Source organism: Mchenga conophoros, linkage group LG14, assembly GCF_057382185.1.
Source record: "Mchenga conophoros isolate Kocher_MC1m ecotype Shallow Benthic linkage group LG14, M_conophoros_male_GT1.1, whole genome shotgun sequence".
In the NCBI taxonomy this organism is placed as follows: Eukaryota; Metazoa; Chordata; class Actinopteri; order Cichliformes; family Cichlidae; genus Mchenga; species Mchenga conophoros.
This window is the reverse complement of record NC_140539.1, coordinates 25,795,521-25,815,726: the sequence shown is the minus strand read 5'-3', so window position 1 is coordinate 25,815,726 and position 20,206 is coordinate 25,795,521. Positions and strand designations below refer to the sequence as shown.

At 39.5% G+C, this 20,206-nt stretch overlaps 1 protein-coding gene across 2 annotated transcripts in view; it reads left to right on the top strand.

Moving 5' to 3' along the window:
* dhx36 (DEAH (Asp-Glu-Ala-His) box polypeptide 36) overlaps window positions 1–20,119 on the top strand; it is a 30,530-nt gene extending 10,411 nt beyond the window's left edge. The window contains exons 9-26 of one of the 2 annotated variants that reach the window (XR_014888186.1): window positions 473–639; window positions 748–829; window positions 917–1,057; window positions 2,397–2,502; window positions 6,720–6,807; window positions 7,790–7,845; window positions 7,971–8,035; window positions 11,078–11,221; window positions 11,654–11,771; window positions 14,128–14,226; window positions 14,537–14,710; window positions 14,824–14,910; window positions 15,011–15,094; window positions 15,201–15,300; window positions 15,450–15,540; window positions 17,219–17,339; window positions 18,008–18,099; window positions 19,288–19,419. Coding sequence is in view for 1 of the 2 variants with exons in the window: in XM_085243622.1 (XP_085099748.1) it covers window positions 473–639; window positions 748–829; window positions 917–1,057; window positions 2,397–2,502; window positions 6,720–6,807; window positions 7,790–7,845; window positions 7,971–8,035; window positions 11,078–11,221; window positions 11,654–11,771; window positions 14,128–14,226; window positions 14,537–14,710; window positions 14,824–14,910; window positions 15,011–15,094; window positions 15,201–15,300; window positions 15,450–15,540; window positions 17,219–17,339; window positions 19,288–19,440; window positions 19,529–19,759 (2,107 nt within the window). In the remaining variant the exon portion in view is untranslated. Of the gene's footprint in view, window positions 1–472; window positions 640–747; window positions 830–916; window positions 1,058–2,396; window positions 2,503–6,719; window positions 6,808–7,789; window positions 7,846–7,970; window positions 8,036–11,077; window positions 11,222–11,653; window positions 11,772–14,127; window positions 14,227–14,536; window positions 14,711–14,823; window positions 14,911–15,010; window positions 15,095–15,200; window positions 15,301–15,449; window positions 15,541–17,218; window positions 17,340–18,007; window positions 18,100–19,287; window positions 19,441–19,528 lie in introns of those variants that run through there. The other variant, XM_085243622.1, reaches the window with a different exon arrangement.
* The last annotated feature ends 87 nt before the right edge of the window (window positions 20,120–20,206 follow it).

Sequence of the window (20,206 nt, the reverse complement as noted above, 5' to 3'; positions counted from 1 at the left end):
AAGTGCCTTCAGAAAAAGAAATACAGACTAAGTGAAAGTGCCAGCTTTTCCTTGTTGTCTCACTTCATGCTCTTTCGTTAGCACGACTCTAGTGAGTCATTTCAGGGCTACCCTTTTCTGACTAAACTGCATTTTTGGTGTTAAGCTAAATTCGCACATCACTTTGCTTACAAGTGGACGTCTGTATGGACTGTAGCTCTGTTAAATACTTTCTAAAAAAATTATTTTTGGGTAACGTCTGTGCCTTGTGAAATTATTTTAAATAATTTAAATCTCACTTAAAAGTACTTAAAAATGTAGTACCATTAATTGAAACTTGTAAGATCTTTAAAGAGAAACAAGAGAGAATTTGTAAAAAGAAGAAAAAAAAGTCAACCAATATTGTTTTTTTTTGTTTGTTTTTTTTAACTCTTTAGACAGAAAAAGGCAAAAAAAATAAAAAATTGCTCACCTTTTTTGCTTTTATTGTCAGATTGTTGTCGAGTATCAGTCACCTGGTGCTGGACGAAATCCATGAGAGAAACCTGCAATCAGACGTTTTGCTCATCATTGTAAAGGACTTACTCAACCTCCGAGATGACCTTAAGATCATTCTCATGAGTGCCACGCTCAACGCAGAGAAGTTTTCCCAATATTTTGGTGTGTAGCTCACTAATTTCTTCACCAAATTGTCAGCAAAAGTTTTGCAGTTCTAATAAGTTGAGCTGTTCCTCTTTCTCGCCGCTCACGGTTTTGTTCTCGGTTTAGACAACTGCCCAATGATCCACATTCCTGGTTTGACGTTCCCAGTGGAGGAGTTCCTACTTGAGGACATTATAGAGATGACCAGGTAGAACCACTTTTCTACCAAACACACATGTACATGCACAAAGACACATTGGGACCTCGTATAAACTAGGCTGGGTTTCTCTGCTAGGTATCGCCCCCAGAATCAGGACCGTCGCCCCTCATGGAAGAGAGGTTTTTGGCAGGGGCGAAACTCCAGACCTGAGAAAGAGGAGAAAGAGGCTGAATACAAGGAAAGCTGGCCATGTTACGCACGAACACTACAGGGCAGGTGAGTTGGTGAGAAAATCAGGCTACTTAAATTGGAAGAACAGCTGCCAGTTTTTTGGGGTTTTTTTAGGTAGGAAGCAGGAGGATTTGTGAGACTCGTAGTTTTGAGTAAATACATTTCTTTTAAAGTTCTGATTTAATGAAGATTAAATATAGAGAATTATGGTTTTGATCTACAAACAGTAAGAGAAAGATGAGTGCTTGAAACTGATGTCTGATGCATTTGTTACATAAACACAGCTACAATTAAAGTGCACCATCACAGACAGTTCCAAGGTCTGCTTAGTACAGACACAGCAACACTATAGCTTAGTTGCTTTTGTTCAAAACATAATTACAGCTGTGAAGGACTTTGCTTTGCCAATTTGACACTTACTAAATTTTTTGGGTGCAAATTTCTCTCTAATAACTGCTTTAAAATTTTTAAGACAATCCCACAACACAACAGAATGGAGATAAGATGCCACTAGACACACCTGCAATATAACAACAGAGGCTCTAAACAGGAGACAGAAGATTGTTCATGTCTACGTGACTGGATTCCACTTCAAAAACTATTTCAGTTTAATTTTAAAGTAATCCTGGACATGATCCAGTTTGAATACTATAGGTAAGGAATTCGATATGTTGATACCCTGAACAGAAAAGGCTATTTTTCTCAAGTGAGAATTCTTGTAATAACACTTGAAGTTTCCAAAATGCTTTGTCTTACTGAACTGAAAGCTTTAAGAAGAATCACAATATTACTGAGAACTGAGGAGCCCGATCATTTATAAAATAGCGTAATATTAACAAATATTTTTTTAAATGTCTTGGCATATTCAATGTTGGTTTGTTTTGCCAGTGTTTAGTTTTGTTATTAAAAAATAATTAAGTCCTAAATTCACAACATGGCATCCAGTCTATTGTGTAACTAGGCAGAAATATTACTTTGAACACTGTCGGTGTGCTTGCAAAATTAGTTTTCTGGTGATTTCAAATGGTTTCAACATAAAACACATTTTTGTATTAAGACCTACTGGAATACATTTTTTAAAAAACAGAAATACTGCTTTTATAGTTGAACACGACACAGATGTTTCTCTTTTTCTCATTCTAAAGGGAAAAAAAGACAAAGGAACCAATTATTAATATGTTACTGATCACCAGTGCTATTACCACAACAAAGAAAAAGTATCAACTGTAACTCAAAGCTATTCTGCATTTTTGTACTAAAGCATAGCATGTGAAAATATTTATAAACCTGTTGTAGCCATATTACAGCGTGTGACACCTCCAGCAACAAGTAAGGGGAGAGCAGGAGCACTTATGTTGCCATGTCCATGTCCTGTGTTTTACAGGTACTCTGACACAACCATTGAGGCTCTCGAGATATTAGACAGAGATGAGAAGATTGATCTGGACCTAATTCTGGCACTAATTCGTTATATTGTGCTCAATGAGGAGGTGAGTCTAACCTTTTAGTTGTGGTTTGAGTGCAGCTGGCATAAATTGGCCAAATTCTAGACGATGCGTTTTATTTAAAAAAACAACAACAACAAACTGAATTTGTACTTTATGAAAATGTCAAAATGAATGTTTCTGTAACAGGAGCTTGCCTTTGAAGATTGTCATTTTTGGACATCATGTTCTTTAATCATTGACAAAAAGTTGCCCATGTGAAAGGTGGCTTGATATTAAATGGAAACTAATAGTTAATGGAGACTCTTAGGCTGGCAAAGTACAGTACATTCCTAGATGGAGCAGATGGAGGGAGCAGGCGGGCTAGCTGCCAAACACAGACATTAGATCAGAGAAAATGACACAGATCCTGGCAGCAAATTTCTGCTAATGAGTGATTGAACAGATGCTCTCCCGCTGCACCTCCATTCCCTTTTTTCTTTTTCCAGTTCTGGTTAACTTTCCTTTTTGGATGTCGGCATCATTTCAGTGCACAGTTGTTAGCTTTGTGAATACAGTGTCACCTGTGTGACTTGAAAGTAGAAAGTTTTAATTTTTGTAACTACTGGCCCAGTAGCTTTTCTAGGAAGTGGTAAAATGGTTATTATGAAAAAATATATGTCCATACTTCAGCTGCTTATCTAGAGCCTGGAGCCCATCCCAGCTATTATACAATGGGGCAAAAAAGTATTTAGTCAGCCACCGATTGTGCAAGTTCCCCCACCTAAAATGATGACAGAGGTCAGTAATTTGTACCAGATGTACACTTCAACTGTGAGAGACAGAATGTGAAAAGAAAATCCATGAATCCACATGGTAGGATTTGTAAAGAATTTATTCGTAAATCAGGGTGGAAAATAAGTATTTGGTCAATAACAAAAATACAACTCAATACTTTGTAACATAACCTTTGTTGGCAATAACAGAGGTCAAACGTTTACTATAGGTCTTTACCAGGTTTGCACACACAGTAGCTGGTATTTTGGCCCATTCCTCCATGCAGATCTTCTCGAGAGCAGTGATGTTTTGGGGCTGTCGCCGAGCAACACGGACTTTCAACTCCAGCCACAGATTTTCTATGGGGTTGAGGTCTGGAGACTGGCTAGGCCACTCCAGGACTTTCAAATGCTTCTTACGGAGCCACTCCTTTGTTTCCCGGGCGGTGTGTTTTGGATCATTGTCATGTTGGAAGACCCAGCCTCGTTTCATCTTCAAAGTTCTCACTGATGGAAGGAGGTTTTGGCTCAAAATCTCACGATACATGGCCCCATTCATTCTGTCCTTAACACGGATCAGTCGTCCTGTCCCCTTGGCAGAAAAACAGCCCCATAGCATGATGTTTCCACCCCCATGCTTCACAGTAGGTATGGTGTTCTTGGGATGCAACTCAGTATTCTTCTTCCTCCAAACACGACGAGTTGAGTTTATACCAAAAAGTTCTACTTTGGTTTCATCTGACCACATGACATTCTCCCAATCCTCTGCTGTATCATCCATGTGCTCTCTGGCAAACTTCAGACGGGCCTGGACATGCACTGGCTTCAGCAGCGGAACACGTCTGGCACTGCGGGATTTGATTCCCTGCCGTTGTAGTGTGTTACTGATGGTGACCTTTGTTACTTTGGTCCCAGCTCTCTGCAGGTCATTCACCAGGTCCCCCCGTGTGGTTCTGGGATCTTTGCTCACCGTTCTCATGATCATTTTGACCCCACGGGATGAGATCTTGCGTGGAGCCCCAGATCGAGGGAGATTATCAGTGGTCTTGTATGTCTTCCATTTTCTGATGATTGCTCCCACAGTTGATTTTTTTCACACCAAGCTGCTTGCCTATTGTAGATTCACTCTTCCCAGTCTGGTGCAGGTCTACAATACTTTTCCTGGTGTCCTTCGAAAGCTCTTTGGTCTTGGCCATGGCGGAGTTTGGAGTCTGACTGTTTGAGGCTGTGGACAGGTGTCTTTTATACAGATGATGAGTTCAAACAGGTGCCATTCATACAGGTAACGAGTGGGGGACAGAAAAGCTTCTTACAGAAGATGTTACAGGTCTGTGAGAGCCAGAGATTTTCCTTGTTTGAGGTGACCAAATACTTATTTTCCTCCCTAATTTACGAATAAATTCTTTACAAATCCTACCATGTGGATTCATGGATTTTTTTTTTTTTCACATTCTGTCTCTCACAGTTGAAGTGTACCTCTGGTGCAAATTACTGACCTCTGTCATCATTTTAAGTGGGGGAACTTGCACAATCGGTGGCTGACTAAATACTTTTTTGCCCCACTGTAGGTCAAGGGCAGGGTACACCTTATACAGGTCGTCTGTCCATCACAGATCTAACACAGAGAGACAAACAAAGACACAAACCTACAGAGACCGTTTAGCGTCTATAATTTACAGCCAGCACCCAAAGAAAGCCAACACAGGCACAGGGAGACATGCACACTCCACAGAAATCCCCCCTGCTGACCAGGAGGCGATTCAGGGTAGACTACTATTAATGAGAGAAGAATGATTAGTTTACTACCATTTTAAAAAGTTAAGTGCTATGACTGAATGAAGTAAAATAGTTTTGGATGTATAAATAAACAAGAGAGTGAAAAAGAAGAAGAACACGGAGTGACTAACAGAGGCAGACAGAATAATTATACTTTCCCATATGAAGCTGTATCTCCATCAGTCACGGCCACACTGAGCCAGTCAACCAGCTGATTTGTTGTGGCATTGTCAAATGGCTGTGAGAGAACTGGCTGATTCACCATGATGGTAATCTGAACCAAGGATATGGGCCATCTGCTGAGCTTTTGACTGTGATGATTGGTTAATTATGTTGCAGGGTTCTGTGATTATACACCTAGGGGTTTAACATACAGGCATTAATGAATGCCTGCTGGGTGCAACTGTATGTGGGTGGTTTGCTGTGTGTGTTTGTGTGTGCTGTCATAGAGTAGACTCTCCAGAGCTTACTGTACTGTACTGTCACTTAATTTTTAGTTAGAATTAATTAGAGTGTGTTTCTTCCTGGATGCGTGTAATTTGTCAGGTTGTAGCTAGGCAGCCGACCTTCATCTCTTTCACAAATACACATGCAGAGACTTTAACATACATACAGTCCCATGTGAGTGCCAGTGGTTGAGAACTGGGGATAATAATTAGCTTTAATTAAAAAGTTGGGGAAACCAAGGCCTAGAAGCTACTTTTTATGCCTTCCCTTCATTTCTCGGAGGAAATGAATAGCATGGTGCTTTTTATAGAATCGATTTTTATAGCAGCTTAATTTTAGCTAGAGAATACTTTGTTTAAATCTGGATAGGATGAAAACGAGTTTGCTGAAACTCTGCTCTGTATTATAGCTCTGTACAGTCTGTATAACTGTATATTTATTAAAGACAGATTTGACTAATTTTATCTTTGACCTTTCCAGCATGGCTCCATGGGCTAGCATTGACTGCCTTGTGTAATTTTTTGTGTCACAAACTGTAACCTTCATATTTGTGTCACTGATTTCTGTCAAAACTTTGAGTATTTAGTGTTGAGAAAACAACTGTGGTAATAGCTTGTATGGAAAGAAATGAAACAGTACTGCACCATAAACAATTGACTGATTTTTGACTTTGTCTCATTCTTTGTCTCCTTCTCTCTATTCTATTCTTTGCTGCTGCAATGACTGAGCTCTTCATCAGTCATTAAAGGAGTCTTTTTCAGCTTTTTTTTTTTTTTTTTTAAACCATTACAGCATTACTGTAATGGATTTTGGCTTTGTGAATGAGGCGCCGATGCCTGATATCCATTAAGTGGTCAGCAATCTGCAGCCACTGACAAAAGAGCTCAATGCGCAGAGATTTCCTCACCATTTAGTCTTCTCTTCTTATGTTTTCACAGCTAGCGTTTCTGTGTCTGTACTTTTTCATGTGACTTATTGATTTCCTTTTCTCTTTGCTATTGTGGGGAAAATTAAGTCAGTGCTTTTGTTAATGTTAATCAGATGCTCTCCTGTACTATAAAGATGCATTTGTCATAAAGATGTTGGAGTTTCAGTGGCTATTTTGTGTCTGAATGTGAATGTAGAGGTTGGGAGCTGAGAGCAAATCATATCTACAGTATCTGCCTCAGCTCAGCTCCTCTGAGGTCATGGGCATCTTGTTTGCTGGACCCGCAATCTACTGAGACCCTGCTGGATTTTGTGACTTACAGCTGTGTTGAGAGTTTTGTATCATGTCTTGGACAGGAAGGAGCAATCTTGGTGTTCTTGCCTGGTTGGGACAATATCAGTACTCTCAATGACCTTCTCATGGCTCAGCAAATGTTCCGATCAGGTATGCAAACAGAAACACACATTCAGGATGTACAGCATGGAAGTGAATGCACGTCGGTGTCTTGCAATTTTTCTTTCTTGCTTTGACTATACAGTTTTCTGTTCCACAGTTGAGAAATCCATCCTTTGATTTTCTTAACCACTTATTGAATTCAGGGTCGCAGCAATATAAAAGCCTATTACAGCTGTCATAGAGCAAGAAGCAGGGTACACTGAACTGGTCGTCAGTCTATCACAAGGCGAGAGAGACGACAACCATTCATAGTTCACACTTAAGGCCGATTTAGAATCGCCACGTAACCTAACAAGTATGTCTTGGAACTGTGCGAGAAAGATGGAGTACCCGGAGCGGACTGACACAGGCAGATTCAAACCCAGGATCTTCTTACCATGACGAGACAGCACTCATCATTGCGCCACTTTGTTGAAATACACCCATTTTCTTAACTGCTTATGGCTTAGTCTCACTGGAGTCAAAATGAGGGTGGTTTCCCGATTGCTGGTTTTGCATTTGGTGACAGATTACAAATAGAGTTTGACTGCAATAGTCAACTGGTCTCTTTGTCAGTTGTGATATACAGTTAACTCTGAAAGTTTAGCAAAGGTTTGGAAATAAAGGCTCTATATTATAAAAGATTTGTCTTCCAGCTTATATTTTCGCAAAAGATGACTTGACTCCGCTGGTTGCTGATTGCTTGTATTTTGCGTATATTTGTATGTAAAGACAAAGTTGCTAAACACGTATGTCATTTTAAGTTAAGTGGACTCCAGCAACTATGTCACTATTTGTGGTGCAATTTTTCCATTCATCCGTTATCTTCCACCTATCTGAAGTAGGGGTGCTGTGGCTGTAGAATTCTCCATGGTTTCATGATACTTGTTGTTATAGAACACATAATTGTTCAGCCTATGGACTAGTTGTATCTTAAATTGACAGTCAGTGTTTTATTTGAGTTTTTCTTTTGTGTCCTGTTACATTTCAGACCGGTTTGTTATCATCCCTTTACACTCCCTCATGCCAACTGTTAATCAGACACAGGTCAGTATTCTTCAGTTTCTCTTTTTTCTCTTTCTCGGACCATCTCTTTGTCAATTGTGTCCTACTTTAGTCCCCTTTCAATATCACAAATGTCCTGCTCAATTTTTCTCTCTAATTCTTCTCAGGTTTTTAAAAGGCCTCCTCCTGGAGTTCGAAAGATTGTGATTGCTACCAATATAGCTGAGACCAGGTTTGTAAGAGCATGCGTCTGTGGTAAAAGCTTGTCCAGTCTTTGCATTTGTACTTTGGAAAGTGTTTAAAGGTTTAGAAAAAACACAGACCTTTTATGACATTCCATCATATATCTGTTTTCTGTGTGTGCCAGTGCCTCAGTCAGGAATGAGGCCTACAACTGGATTGGAGCTAATTAGCATACATCTCTTGGATTGATTACAAATACTGTCATATTGGTTTGGATGAGAAAACTCTGACAGGCAATTTGTTAATGCGTTCAGAGTGCTGCATTCACACAAACGAGCAGAGCAAATTAAGGAGCTGCCTGCCCTCAGCACTCCCCTCATATCACTCCACTAAATATAGACTCTAAACTAGAGTTGGATGTCTCGAGACCACTTTTACTTGGTCTTGGTCTCGTCTTGGTCTCGACGGACTTTTGTCCTGGTCTCAGTCTTGGTCTCGCTGTTTCGGTCCTGCGTTCTCAAATCTAAATTCTCTAAATCGGTTTCAGTTGTGTACTGATGTACACAACAATGGACATAAGGAGCTTCTTTCAAAGAAAAAACTCAGGTAGATGTTATTTTATATATTATGCTTTGGATGTTGTTCAGTATATCTATGCAAAACAAGAGGAATTTCAATACACAGCAGTATATTCACAGTTGAAACCAGATATTTACACACACTTTATGGAGAAAACATAAACTTTTTTTTACTGTTAAACATCAATTTAGAGTAAACTTTTGTTTTAGATAAATAAATGTTGAAATATCTTTTGAATTAGTGAAATGTCAGAATAAAAAGAGGGAGCTGTCTATTTTAATCACTTTCATCAAATTTAGGAGCACATGTACACTAAGTTTATGGTTAATTAATAAGAAAACTCCAGACGATTCCATTCTGAGCTGAAGAAGCTTCTGATTGGTTAGTAGAGTCCATGTGAGTAAATTGGTGGCACAGTTGTGGATGCATATAAGGCAAAACACAGAGCCTGTTTCTTTGACACGGGAAAAATCCAGAGATGTCAACCAAAACACCAGGAAAAGAACTGTGGAGCTCCATAAGTGTGGCTCAATTTTGAATACAATTTGGTGCCATTTGCAATTAAGAAATACAGATAGTTTCTCTCTTTACTCTTAAAGTTAACAAATATGTTTTTTATATTTATCAATCTAAAAAAATAAACATTTAGTTTGATTTGATGTTACAATTAAAAAAGTGTGTTTGTTTTTATCTGAAGAGTACATAAATATCTGGTTTCAACTGTATATTTGATGATGATGGAGTTTGGCTTGATTGTCAGCACAAAGAGGGAGAGAGAGAGGAACAGAGAGGGAGAGAGAGGAACAGAGAGGGAGAGAGAGGAACAGAGAGGGAGAGAGAGGAACAGAGAGGGAGAGAGAGAATGAGGACAGAACAGAGATGGAATAAGAGCAGGTGAGACACACATGTTAGTCAAATGGTTGTTTGCCAAAACTCATCAGAACATGTACCTAGTGTTTCTTTTTAGATACCATTTGTTACTTTTCAAATTCTATATTTATTAAGTTATGCAGGCTTGTTTGCACAACAAGGCTAAATAATTATATAAACTTTTCTCAATCTAAATATTGTACTTTGGTAGAATTAAAAAATAAGTGTAGTGCAGGTCTATGGTGATTTTTAGTGCTACTATCATCTAGTTCTGATTCTGGTTCTGTCTTGGTTACTGTTGTAGTCCTGTTTTAATTCCGGATCAGTTCTGGGTCTGGTTGAATTGGGGTTTAGTCCCTGTGTCTTGATACAGGCCCGACTTTGTTCTGCCTTGCTGCTTAATTAAAAAACTAGTTTAAGGTGTCCTGCATGTGTATATAGAATAGCATCTGGCTCCAGTTTAAAGACTTTTTTTGTCTCGGTCTCGGTCTTGGTCTCGTCTCAACTTGGTCTTGGTCTTGTCTTGGTCTCGGATTAGGCGGTCTTGACTACAAGTCTACTCAGAAACCTACCAAAGGGCTGGATTTTATTTTTTACTTCTAAGTGATTGTGTAAGAGTCTTAACTAGGAATTCTTGAGAGTCTACTTTCAATAGGGCTGTGCGATATGACCAAAATCTCATATCCCGATATAAGAATTCTGTCGTCCTGATAACGATATAAATCACAAAAATGTAACATTTTCTGTAAATTCTGTGAATCTCGGGCAGCTCGTCTTGCGGGAAGTGTTTCCAGCTGCGCGTCATGTAGCTGGAGTCGAGTGTTTTAACAGATGTATGAAACGATACATTTTTAGACATAAGTTGTAACAGCCGCCGTTTTCTCTGTGAGTATTTATTACACAGCGTGCTGCGGGGAAAAGCCTGTTCTAACGTTTGAGTCTAAGGTTTATTTTCTAGCACCTGGTGGCTCTTTTCTACTTCTTATCCGTAAATAATCTGCTCTTTCACGTGATTCAGTTTATTTTGAAAAGTCTCAACAGGATCTTGAGCTTTATTGTGAAAGGTTTATGTGGAACGTAAACAAGCGGACACGCGATAGTGTTACCGTCGTTGTTGCTAACCACAACGCATAAAAACAGGCGCTTGTCCGTCCATAGTGTGGTTATATTAAATATAAGAGAAAGAGAGAACTTTAAGAAATTAATATAGCCACTACAGTGACCATCAAAACGATGAAAAAATATTGCCGCAAACAGTTTATTTTTGCGACACCACCAAACAAACGATAGCGTAAAATGAAACGATATATATCGTTATATCGAACAGCCCTAACTTTGAAGTGTTTTTTCTTCCGTTGGGCATCTTTCTTTGCCTTTAGACAACAATTCTGAGGGCAAAAGAGCCAAACGGGACAGGCCAAAAAAAAAAAAATGATAAGGTCAAACATTCTTCTCATAATATGTCCTGAGCTTTTTTCTAACTGCCTCTTTGTTGTCCCAACAAAGAGGCACTTCTAGCATACGAGAGAAAGTGAATAAATTTGTGTTTATGCTCAAAAAAAAAAAAAAAAAAAGTGTTTTTTCTGTATTATTACGTGCAACTTATGTTTTCCCCCCTTTCTCTCTCGCCTGCTCCTCACAGCATCACCATCGATGATGTTGTTTATGTGATAGATGGAGGCAAAATTAAGGAGACCAACTTTGACACCAGCAATAACATCAGCACCATGATGGCTGAGTGGGTTAGCTTGGCCAATGCCAAACAGAGGAAAGGACGTGCTGGCAGGTGTGTGTGTGTTTATGTGTGCGTTTGTGTCTACACGTGGGTATATTTGTAGATTATAATATAATGAGGGCATACTTTATATTAGTGCCTCTGGGTATGCAATATGGGATAATTAGCTTCCCATCTATTTGTCATCTGAGCTCTCCATCACTCTTCCCTGTAAGACCACTCTGTCCTGCTTTCCCATCTGTAACCACTCAGAAAGGCAAAGTGTAGTCACTCTCAGGTTGTTTCCAGTCTTTTACTTGAGACGTCTGTTCTGTTATATAGCTCTGACATCAAAGTGCAGCAAGGCCCAATTAGCAGAGCTGCTTACTGTGTGCAGTTTCATCCCACTGATTTTTAAAGTAAGCCCTTGTCACAGGGCCTGTAAAACATTTAACCTCTTTTCCTTCTCTGTCTCTCTAATAACTCTCTTCTCTAAATATCCAGAGTGTGTCCGGGGAAATGCTATCACCTGTACAACGGTCTGAGGGCCAGCCTGTTGGATGCCTATCAATTACCTGAAATTATGAGGACACCACTGGAGGAGCTGTGCTTGCAGATCAAGGTTGTATATGCGGAGAGAAAGAGGGATAGACTGACAGAGAGAGAGACAGATAGATGTGGGTTTGGGAGTTTAGATGAGGACAAGATTGCTCTCAATGAGTTTTGTGAGTGCAGGGGCGGAACGAGGACAGCGCTGCTGTTTTTGGTGTTGTGCTGAATTACAGCCTCTCCTCTCTAATGAGAACTGGGGATGAGCATCCCGGGCTGACTCATGCCCTCTCCCGCTCTTACTCTCATTTTTTACAGACAGTATAATTACTTTTCTACACATTTTTTTTCTCTTATATAAACAGTCTTTTTCTTCTTTGGTTGCTTACTTTTTTTTTTCGCGTTCTCTTTTGAAATCCTCACGCTCCACTCAGACATATTTTAAACAGTGCTAATGGAAAATTAAGCCAAAGGTCATTTAGATGTAGTGTTTGCTGTGATTGTTCTCACCAGTTGCTGTATTGGATATGCATTTTAGTGTGTCTCCCCCACTCTCTGTGCTGGATGTATTTGAGTATGTGTGTGATATGGTTTTTGAAGCTAGTGGGTGAGAGTTGCACAATGCATCAGACAGTCCTTAAAGTGAGACAAACACTGACAACATGCTAACCTTGACCTGGCTCTCTAATGCACAAACACTTCAACATCACATTGTTAGTCAGACATAGAGATGTGGCTGTTTCATTGCTCTGCAGTTAGCCACAAGTAAATGTTCCTTTTGAATGTGGAAATGAACGTGCATTTAGCCAAACCAAACCATGTGATCACATTCATTTCGCGTAGCATTCAGTGAATTGCGTTAGTGCTTACTTCTAATCTTAACTAACATCTTTGTTGTTCTGTCACAAAAAGCAATATGAGCAAGTCATTCAAAGCTAACTGTACTTGATCTTACTATATCTATAGTACTGTGAAAATGTCTTGAGTGATCCCTTATTTCTTTATCTTTTGCCTCCAATAAGTCAGACTTTCTTGTAATTTTAAAGCAGTCTTTAGTAGTAGTTCTCCAGGCTTTTAGGTATTTTAAAGTTTTCCTTTAAACATTGAGGAACTTTTTCTTGTTTGTTTTGGGGGGGGTTTTTCCGCTTTGTCTATTAAGTCACTTAGCACTGGCGTATAATTAATTAAGGTTTTTGTTTTGGGGTTTTTTGTTAAAAGGCACCTAACTTAAGGGATAAACCAGTGTTGTCTACACATAACAAATAACTTAATCAGTTTCAAAAAGTACTTTAGGCACTTTTTTATTATCTGACTGTCATTAAAACTCATAATTTTGAAAGACTTAAAATAATATTTCTGAGGTATATTAGTTATTAACTGAAATATTTGCATAACTCAGTATGTGCAGTGTGTTCTCAAAAAGAGAAGTGGCAGAAGAAAAACTGTCTACAGCAGATGAACACCTCAAAGTAATGAAGAGAAGTACAAAAAAGTCCTGCAAAGACCTGACACAGGACCTGAAAGGTAGATCTGACCTTTTGATTTATCTACTGTTCACTGAAGCCTCATCAGAAATGGTCTCAGAGGACAGGTGGCTTTCAAGAAGCCATTCATAAGGAAGAGAAGAGTTAGAAAAGAATGAGGTATGCCAAATTACATAAGAACTGGACTTAAAATAAATGGCTACAGGTTTTATGGGGTGATGAGTCCAAATTTGTCATTTTTGGTTAAAACTGGTGTCAGTATGTACAGAGGTGGGCAGGAGAGAGGAGCAACAGGTAGTGCCTCCATTTGTAAAACACAGTGAAGGCTCGGTCATGTTTTGTAGCTGGATCTCAGCCAGTGGTAATAGAGGTATTATCAACATTGCCCAAATTATGAACACAGAAAAACACAGTCATACTCTGATCCACCATGAAGTACCATCTGGAAAGCATCTGATTGGCATGTTTCATCATGACAGCCATCCCAAATACACTGCCAGTGCAGTAAAAGCGTACCTTGATTGAAAAACACACAGTGGAACACTATTAGTCATGGATTGGCCTTCTCAGAGCCCAGATCTTAACATTATTGATGCAGTGTGGGATCATCTTGACAGAGAACAGAGCAGAGGACAGCCAACATCTAAAGAAGAGCTTTGAACGTCCATCAAGAGGCCTGGAGAAATATTCCTGAAGATTATTTAAAGAAATAATAAGAAAGCTGCACAAGAGAGTTCAGGCTGTTTTGAAGAACAAAAGTGGTCATACCGAATGTCAAAATATGAAGAAATGGGGAGTGGCTCAAGACTTTTCCACAGTACTGTGTGTCTATAAATCAATGTTTTCCATAGTTAACAGCCCACCTGATTAAGTAAAGGGAATTATGTGGAAAAAATTATGACATGCTTGTGCTGATCAAAGCAAAATATCACATACACTCCCTAGATACTGAAGCTTGGGTCTATAGGTCGATTCCTGGAGAAAGCCTTGGACCGTCCCACTGAAAAGGCTGTCAGCCTCGCCATCAAGAATCTCACAGAACTGGTAAGAAAGTAACTAAAAGGGTTTTTAAGAGATTGTTACGAATCAGAGTATCAATTGCATGCTGGGCTGTGACCAAAGATTACATAATATACTAGTAACTTAATATATTAGTAACTAACTAAAAAGCCCTTACAAATTCAGTAACTTGTGTTGCAGCAGCAAACTGAGAAATTAGTATTTACCCAGATAAAAATGAGCTTTCAGGCTAATGAGGTTAAACTTGTTAAAATAAAATAAAATTGTGGGATAGTTATTATGCACATGTTTCTGAATGCCCTTTCTTATGGATATGATGACATTGTTTTGTCAGAACGCCCTGGACCAAAGAGAGAATCTTACAGCATTGGGTTTCCACCTGGCTCGCCTGCCTGTGGAACCTCACATTGGCAAGCTCATCCTGTTTGGAGCTCTGTTGGGCTGCCTTGACCCTGTACTCACTATTGCTGCTTCCCTCAGCTTCAAAGACCCTTTTTTCATACCCCTGGTAGGTAGAGCTGAGTTCACAGACAGCTTATGAAAGCTTACGCTGTATACTATCTTTGAACTTGTGTGTGTGTGCATTTTGTTTTTGTTTTTTAACGTATCTGTTTGTCTTAGGGTAAAGAGAAGATGGCAGACATGAGGCGGAAGGCCCTCTCTAGAAACTCGAAGAGTGACCACCTCACTATTGTCAATGCTTTCCAGGTAGAACAGCCCACATGGGTGACTCCTGATTTTGTACTCACAGATGTGTCTGCTGTATGAATTGATCCTATCTTAATTTATCATGCATTGATTTACCCAGGGCTGGGAGGATGCAAAGCAGCGTGGAGGCAGGTATGAAAGGGAATACTGCTGGGACAACTTCCTGTCTGCCAACACACTCCAGGTGAGTCGGGATGATTCTGCGTGACTATATTTTAAATATGGACTTCTTTCTGTGAAGTCAAAGGTGTGCTGTATTATTAGAAGCAACTTGTCCTTTCATCATTCAGATGCTGCAAAACATGAAGGGTCAGTTTGCCGAACATCTCATGCATGCAGGCTTTGTCAGCAGCAACGATCCCAAAGACCCCAAATCTAATGTCAACTCGGGTAAGTAAGAAGTTTTTCTGTTTGTTTGTTGTTTTTTAACTGGTCATGATATCTGGGCTGTGAAGCAGTAGCAAAGTATGATATGAAGCATTTAAGTTTAATATTTTCTTTTTCATTTGTTCTTTATCTGTCACTTTTTTTCCCCTCAGGCAATGAAAAATTAATCAAGGCAGTGATTGTAGCAGGTCTGTACCCTAAGGTGGCCATGATCAGACCATCTCACAGCAAAAAGAGGCCAGGGTAAGTTTGCTAATCCAAAGGAGGAGATGAGCAATGACAGACAGGAAAGGGCTGCACAGGCCAAGATAGAGAGGTGCACAATCAGTCTTATTGATCTCCAGAGAGAAAAATAGCCTTCACACTGCAATATCTCATCATACGTCCTGGTAAGAGTGCTCTGTAAGGGCACTGTGACAATTACCCCAGGCTGTGCAGAGGCCACGTTTGGATGATTGTCAAAAACAAAGGCACTTTTGCAGCTCAAGATCAATGCAGTCATCATAAAATTGCCCAAAGGCAGCTGTCATAAGCGGTGGCTGTGACCTGCGTGCAAAAGACAGACACGCACAACAGGGGCACAGACTCTTTCACAGCAGGCTGTCACTTTTATTGTTTATCTCGTTGACAGCTTTAGACCTAGGTGCACAGTCATTTCCCAGGGTCATTTCCTTTGTATAAGTAATTCGTAACACCAAGCAAGTTTTTAAATGTTTATGTCCGCACCACGGCTCTCCACTTAATGAATTCAGTGCTTGATTAAGCACTTGCAACAGAATACAAAGTGGTGTACGTTGAGCTGCAAAAGAGAGACGGGCTATTTGTCTGACGCTTAAGGCACTTTGTGTAAATAGCAGAATCCATTTTCTTTTTTTTTTCTGGATTATATTGAAAACAAAGTAATCTGTATATAATCTCCTCTCTCTTATGGGTTAAGTGCATAACAGAAGGTTAGCACTTGTTCCCTGTAGTGAAACAGTTGGTTTTCTTTGGCCAACATACTGGTGTGTGGAACACAGTGTTACTTTCAGCATTCTGCATACGTTGGATTAAAAAGCCAAAAAACACCTGATAGAATTTAGCTCTTGAACAGCTAAATTCTGAGTTATTTTAGCAAAAATTATACTATATTACTTTTTCCTGGCAACCCAAACAAGCCAACAAGCAAGCGATACACGACTCTCCACTAATTTTAGAAAATTAGTGTTTTTCTAATTGTACTCTCATTAACTTTAACATTTGACATACTATCTGAGGCTGGTAGAGTTTGAGGTGGAGGAGTTTGATTTTTTTTTTTCACTTCCTCTGTGCATTGCAAGGTCATGTGCATGACCTTGGGGTGAGTTTGTCAGGGCGTATAACATGTCTCGAATATTTTCCACTGAATAATTTACTGTGGAATGCTGGACTCTTAGATCATTGCTGATTTCTTTCCACCGTTTTATTGTTTTAACACAGACCAACAAACTGCAAACACTTATGTAGCGGTGTTCACACTTAATGATCAGTTAATCAGTCACATTTGATTAGGAGTACCTGGCTCCTACTTGCCTCCTTAATTCTTATAGAAATACTTAGGTTTTGACACACTAGTCCTTGGTATTCCACTGCTCATCTCTGCCTCAGAGATCACACCAGATTGTAGTGTTTGCATATAATCGTTATTTTTATCCAAACTTTTTGAATAATTTGTCTATAAAAATGTAATCAAAAGGGGGGGGGGGGTGTTCATAACTGTTGCAATTTCTTTTTTCTTTTTTTTTAACTGTTTTCCATCTTCTGCTGTGATAAATTGTCTTTTTTTCATCATTTATTAAGATGACAATTTTAATAAAAAATATGTTGTAAAGTATGAAGAATGTGAATATTCCCAGCTCTATAAAACACACACTTAGACTCACTCACATCTGATCTTTTGCAGTGTCAAAGTGTACACTCAGGCTGACGGAAAAGTGTGTATCCACCCAAAATCTGTCAATGCCGAAGAGACGGAATTCAACTATACTTGGCTTATCTATCACCTAAAGATGAGAACAAGTAGTGTGAGTATCTTACATGGTGGAGTAATCTATCTCTCCTAGTAAATGTTATATTGTTCTGTAAATGTTATTTATTTATTTTTACATTTGAGTCTGTGTTGCTTTGTGTCTTCTTGAGTTTGCATGTGTCCCTCGAATGGTGCATATGAGTGGAAAAGAGGGCCAGTGGTTAAAGGTTGGCAGTGGTGCCACACCAGCTTTGCACTTAATGAATATTTGATTAAAACACTGCCTTTCAAGTCCCTCTCAAAGGCTCTTGTGCTTCAAAGCTTCCAGATACAATGTAGTAGTTGGTGGTGGGGTGCAAAACAGTCAGTGCTGTTTGCTGACTGCTGCCTTTTTCTATATTCTCTCTTTTTTTTTCTTTCTTCCCCTCTTCACACCCGTTTCCCCTCCCTTGCATCTCTTTGTCTTTGTTCTTTCTGTGCTCTCTTTTTGTGAATGTTTCTATTCTGCAGGAAAACACCTTTTATGTCCTCTCTGATGGCCGCCTGTGCTTTTTGTCTTTAAGGGAAAATAAATGATTTGCTGCATTTCACTGTCATTATTGTTGCCATTAAATGATTTTTTTTTTCTTGTCGCATGTAAGTGGTTTTGAGCACAATGACATGGTAAAAATAAGGTATTCTGAGAGTGCGAGATTTTCAAGGTTATTTGTTTACCCTGAGAAGAAAGCAGAAGTCCAGGGCTGTAGATAGGACAAAAAAGAATAAAACTGAAGGATGACGTCCAGACTTTATCTTCTCTGACGCACTTGCCCTCGGTGAGACATAACATTACACATTCATGGAGTAAATGCAGTCGTCTCTGCTGTCTCCTCGCTTTTTTTCTCTTTTTCTTCTCTCTTCTCTCTCCATCTTTTTCTACTTCTCCCTTTTAATACTATGGTCTTCAACCTTCAAAGCTGAAATAGTTTTTGTTTGCTGTTTATCCCGCGTCTTTGACTTTTGACCTGAGAGCAAAGGAGTTTTTTGTTAGTGTGTACCCACAGAGTGATTTATAGTGCACCTATATATGACACCTTTTTCTGCCAGCAGTCTTTAGAATTTAACTATAAATAACTAAAAAAATAATAATTTGCATTATCATTAGTAGGAATGGGTATCGTTTAGGTTTTATCCGATACCGGTGCCAAACCGGTACTTTTGAAACGGTGCCGGTGCTTAAACAGTGCTCGAACCGATGCTTAAAGAATAGAGAACACAAACTTTGTCCAAAAACCTCTCATGTTTGTATTTTTAGAAGTCTCTTTTTTTTCTGCAAAATGATAACCAAGTTAGCCTTTTCTGTTGATACAGCATACCTCCTTTGGTTGGAACCAGTGCTTAAACAACGGAAAACACAAACTTTGTCCAAAAACCCCTCATGTTTAGCTGTTTTTTGTTTTGTTTTGTTTTTTTGTAAAAAGATAACAATTTTAGCCTTTTTTGCAGCTATAGGGCATATATAGTATCACTCTATCAAACATTTTTTAATCTGTAGCTCTGCTCTAAAAGAACGTACGTACCTGGGCTCGCCTACTATCCTTGGAAAGGTAAAATGATTGGCTAGAATCCAAAGTGTGTGACATCTCAGGAAACAAAAAGCACCGAAATGTGCGCTGCTTTTCAGTCTGGTTACTAATGTTTATGTCAGAACCGGTGCAGTAATGGCACCGGATACCGGTACCCATCCCTAATCATTAATCAGTCTCCTTCAAACACAGAAGAAAAATGGATGAGGTGTAATACATAAGTTAAAGTCACAGATTGGTCAAGATGACATTTCTCTTGAAACACATTTCAAACTCCACAGCCTCTCCTTACTAATGGGACACTTTCAGCCCACACCACAGAATAGCTGTCAGGCAGGGTGTGCCGTAATGATGCTGCTCTCTGTCACCAAATGTGTTGACGTGTTTGTTGTAATGGCCCTGTCGTCGCGCGTTACTGATATCTCTGTGCTCCCTCAGATCTTTCTATACGACTGCACTGAGGTGTCACCATTCTCACTGCTGTTCTTTGGAGGAGACATTACCATCCAAAAAGACGAGGACCAGGAAACCATCGCAGTGGACCAGTGGATTGTCTTTAGATCCCCAGCACGCATTGCTCACCTTGTTAAGGTAAACGACACACACATGCACATCAACAACACATCTGTCTTTTTGAAATTTCTTTTGTATTAATCTCTCCTTCCTGTCTGTCCTGCAGAGTTTAAAGAAAGAGCTGGATTCTCTGCTGCAGGACAAAATTTGTAATCCTGCTCCTGTAGACTGGCAAAACCGTCAATCCAAAGACTGTGCTGTGATCACAGCCATCATAGACCTCATCACGACCCAGGAGAAGCCCACAGGCAGCAGTAGGGGCTATGGCAGAACGTGGGCGTCGGCCCCAAGAGGAGAGCATGTTTACTTCAATGACGAAGATGATGACGATGATTAAAAGTGGATAGAGATTTGGCTGTCTCTGAAAAGAAGATGCCATGAAGTTACTGCCTGCGTCCTTGGACACAGGGTCTAGTTGGATTATTTATGATAACCAGCTGGCCTTCTTGATGGTTCTGCTTGATTGAAATTTTGCTGCTCCTGAAGGCCAAATACAGGCCACTGCTATTAAAAAGAAAGGCAAAAAAAAAGGCCTGCATTTGATTCCCATAATTTTTTTTTCACCTCTTAGATCAAAGGACCAGTCTTTCTCTGAATTCTTTCTGTAACTTTATCTTGTTAGTGAACCTCTTGTTTGGATAAGTTTATTTTCACCTGTTGCCACAGGCCTGTGCAATAAAGAGAAGGTGTACCATCATGCGGCTTAACTTCATCCGCCTTGCCGGGCTGAGATGTGGAAAATCTCAAATATTGCTGGTTTTACGATGAGAGAACATAATTTGTT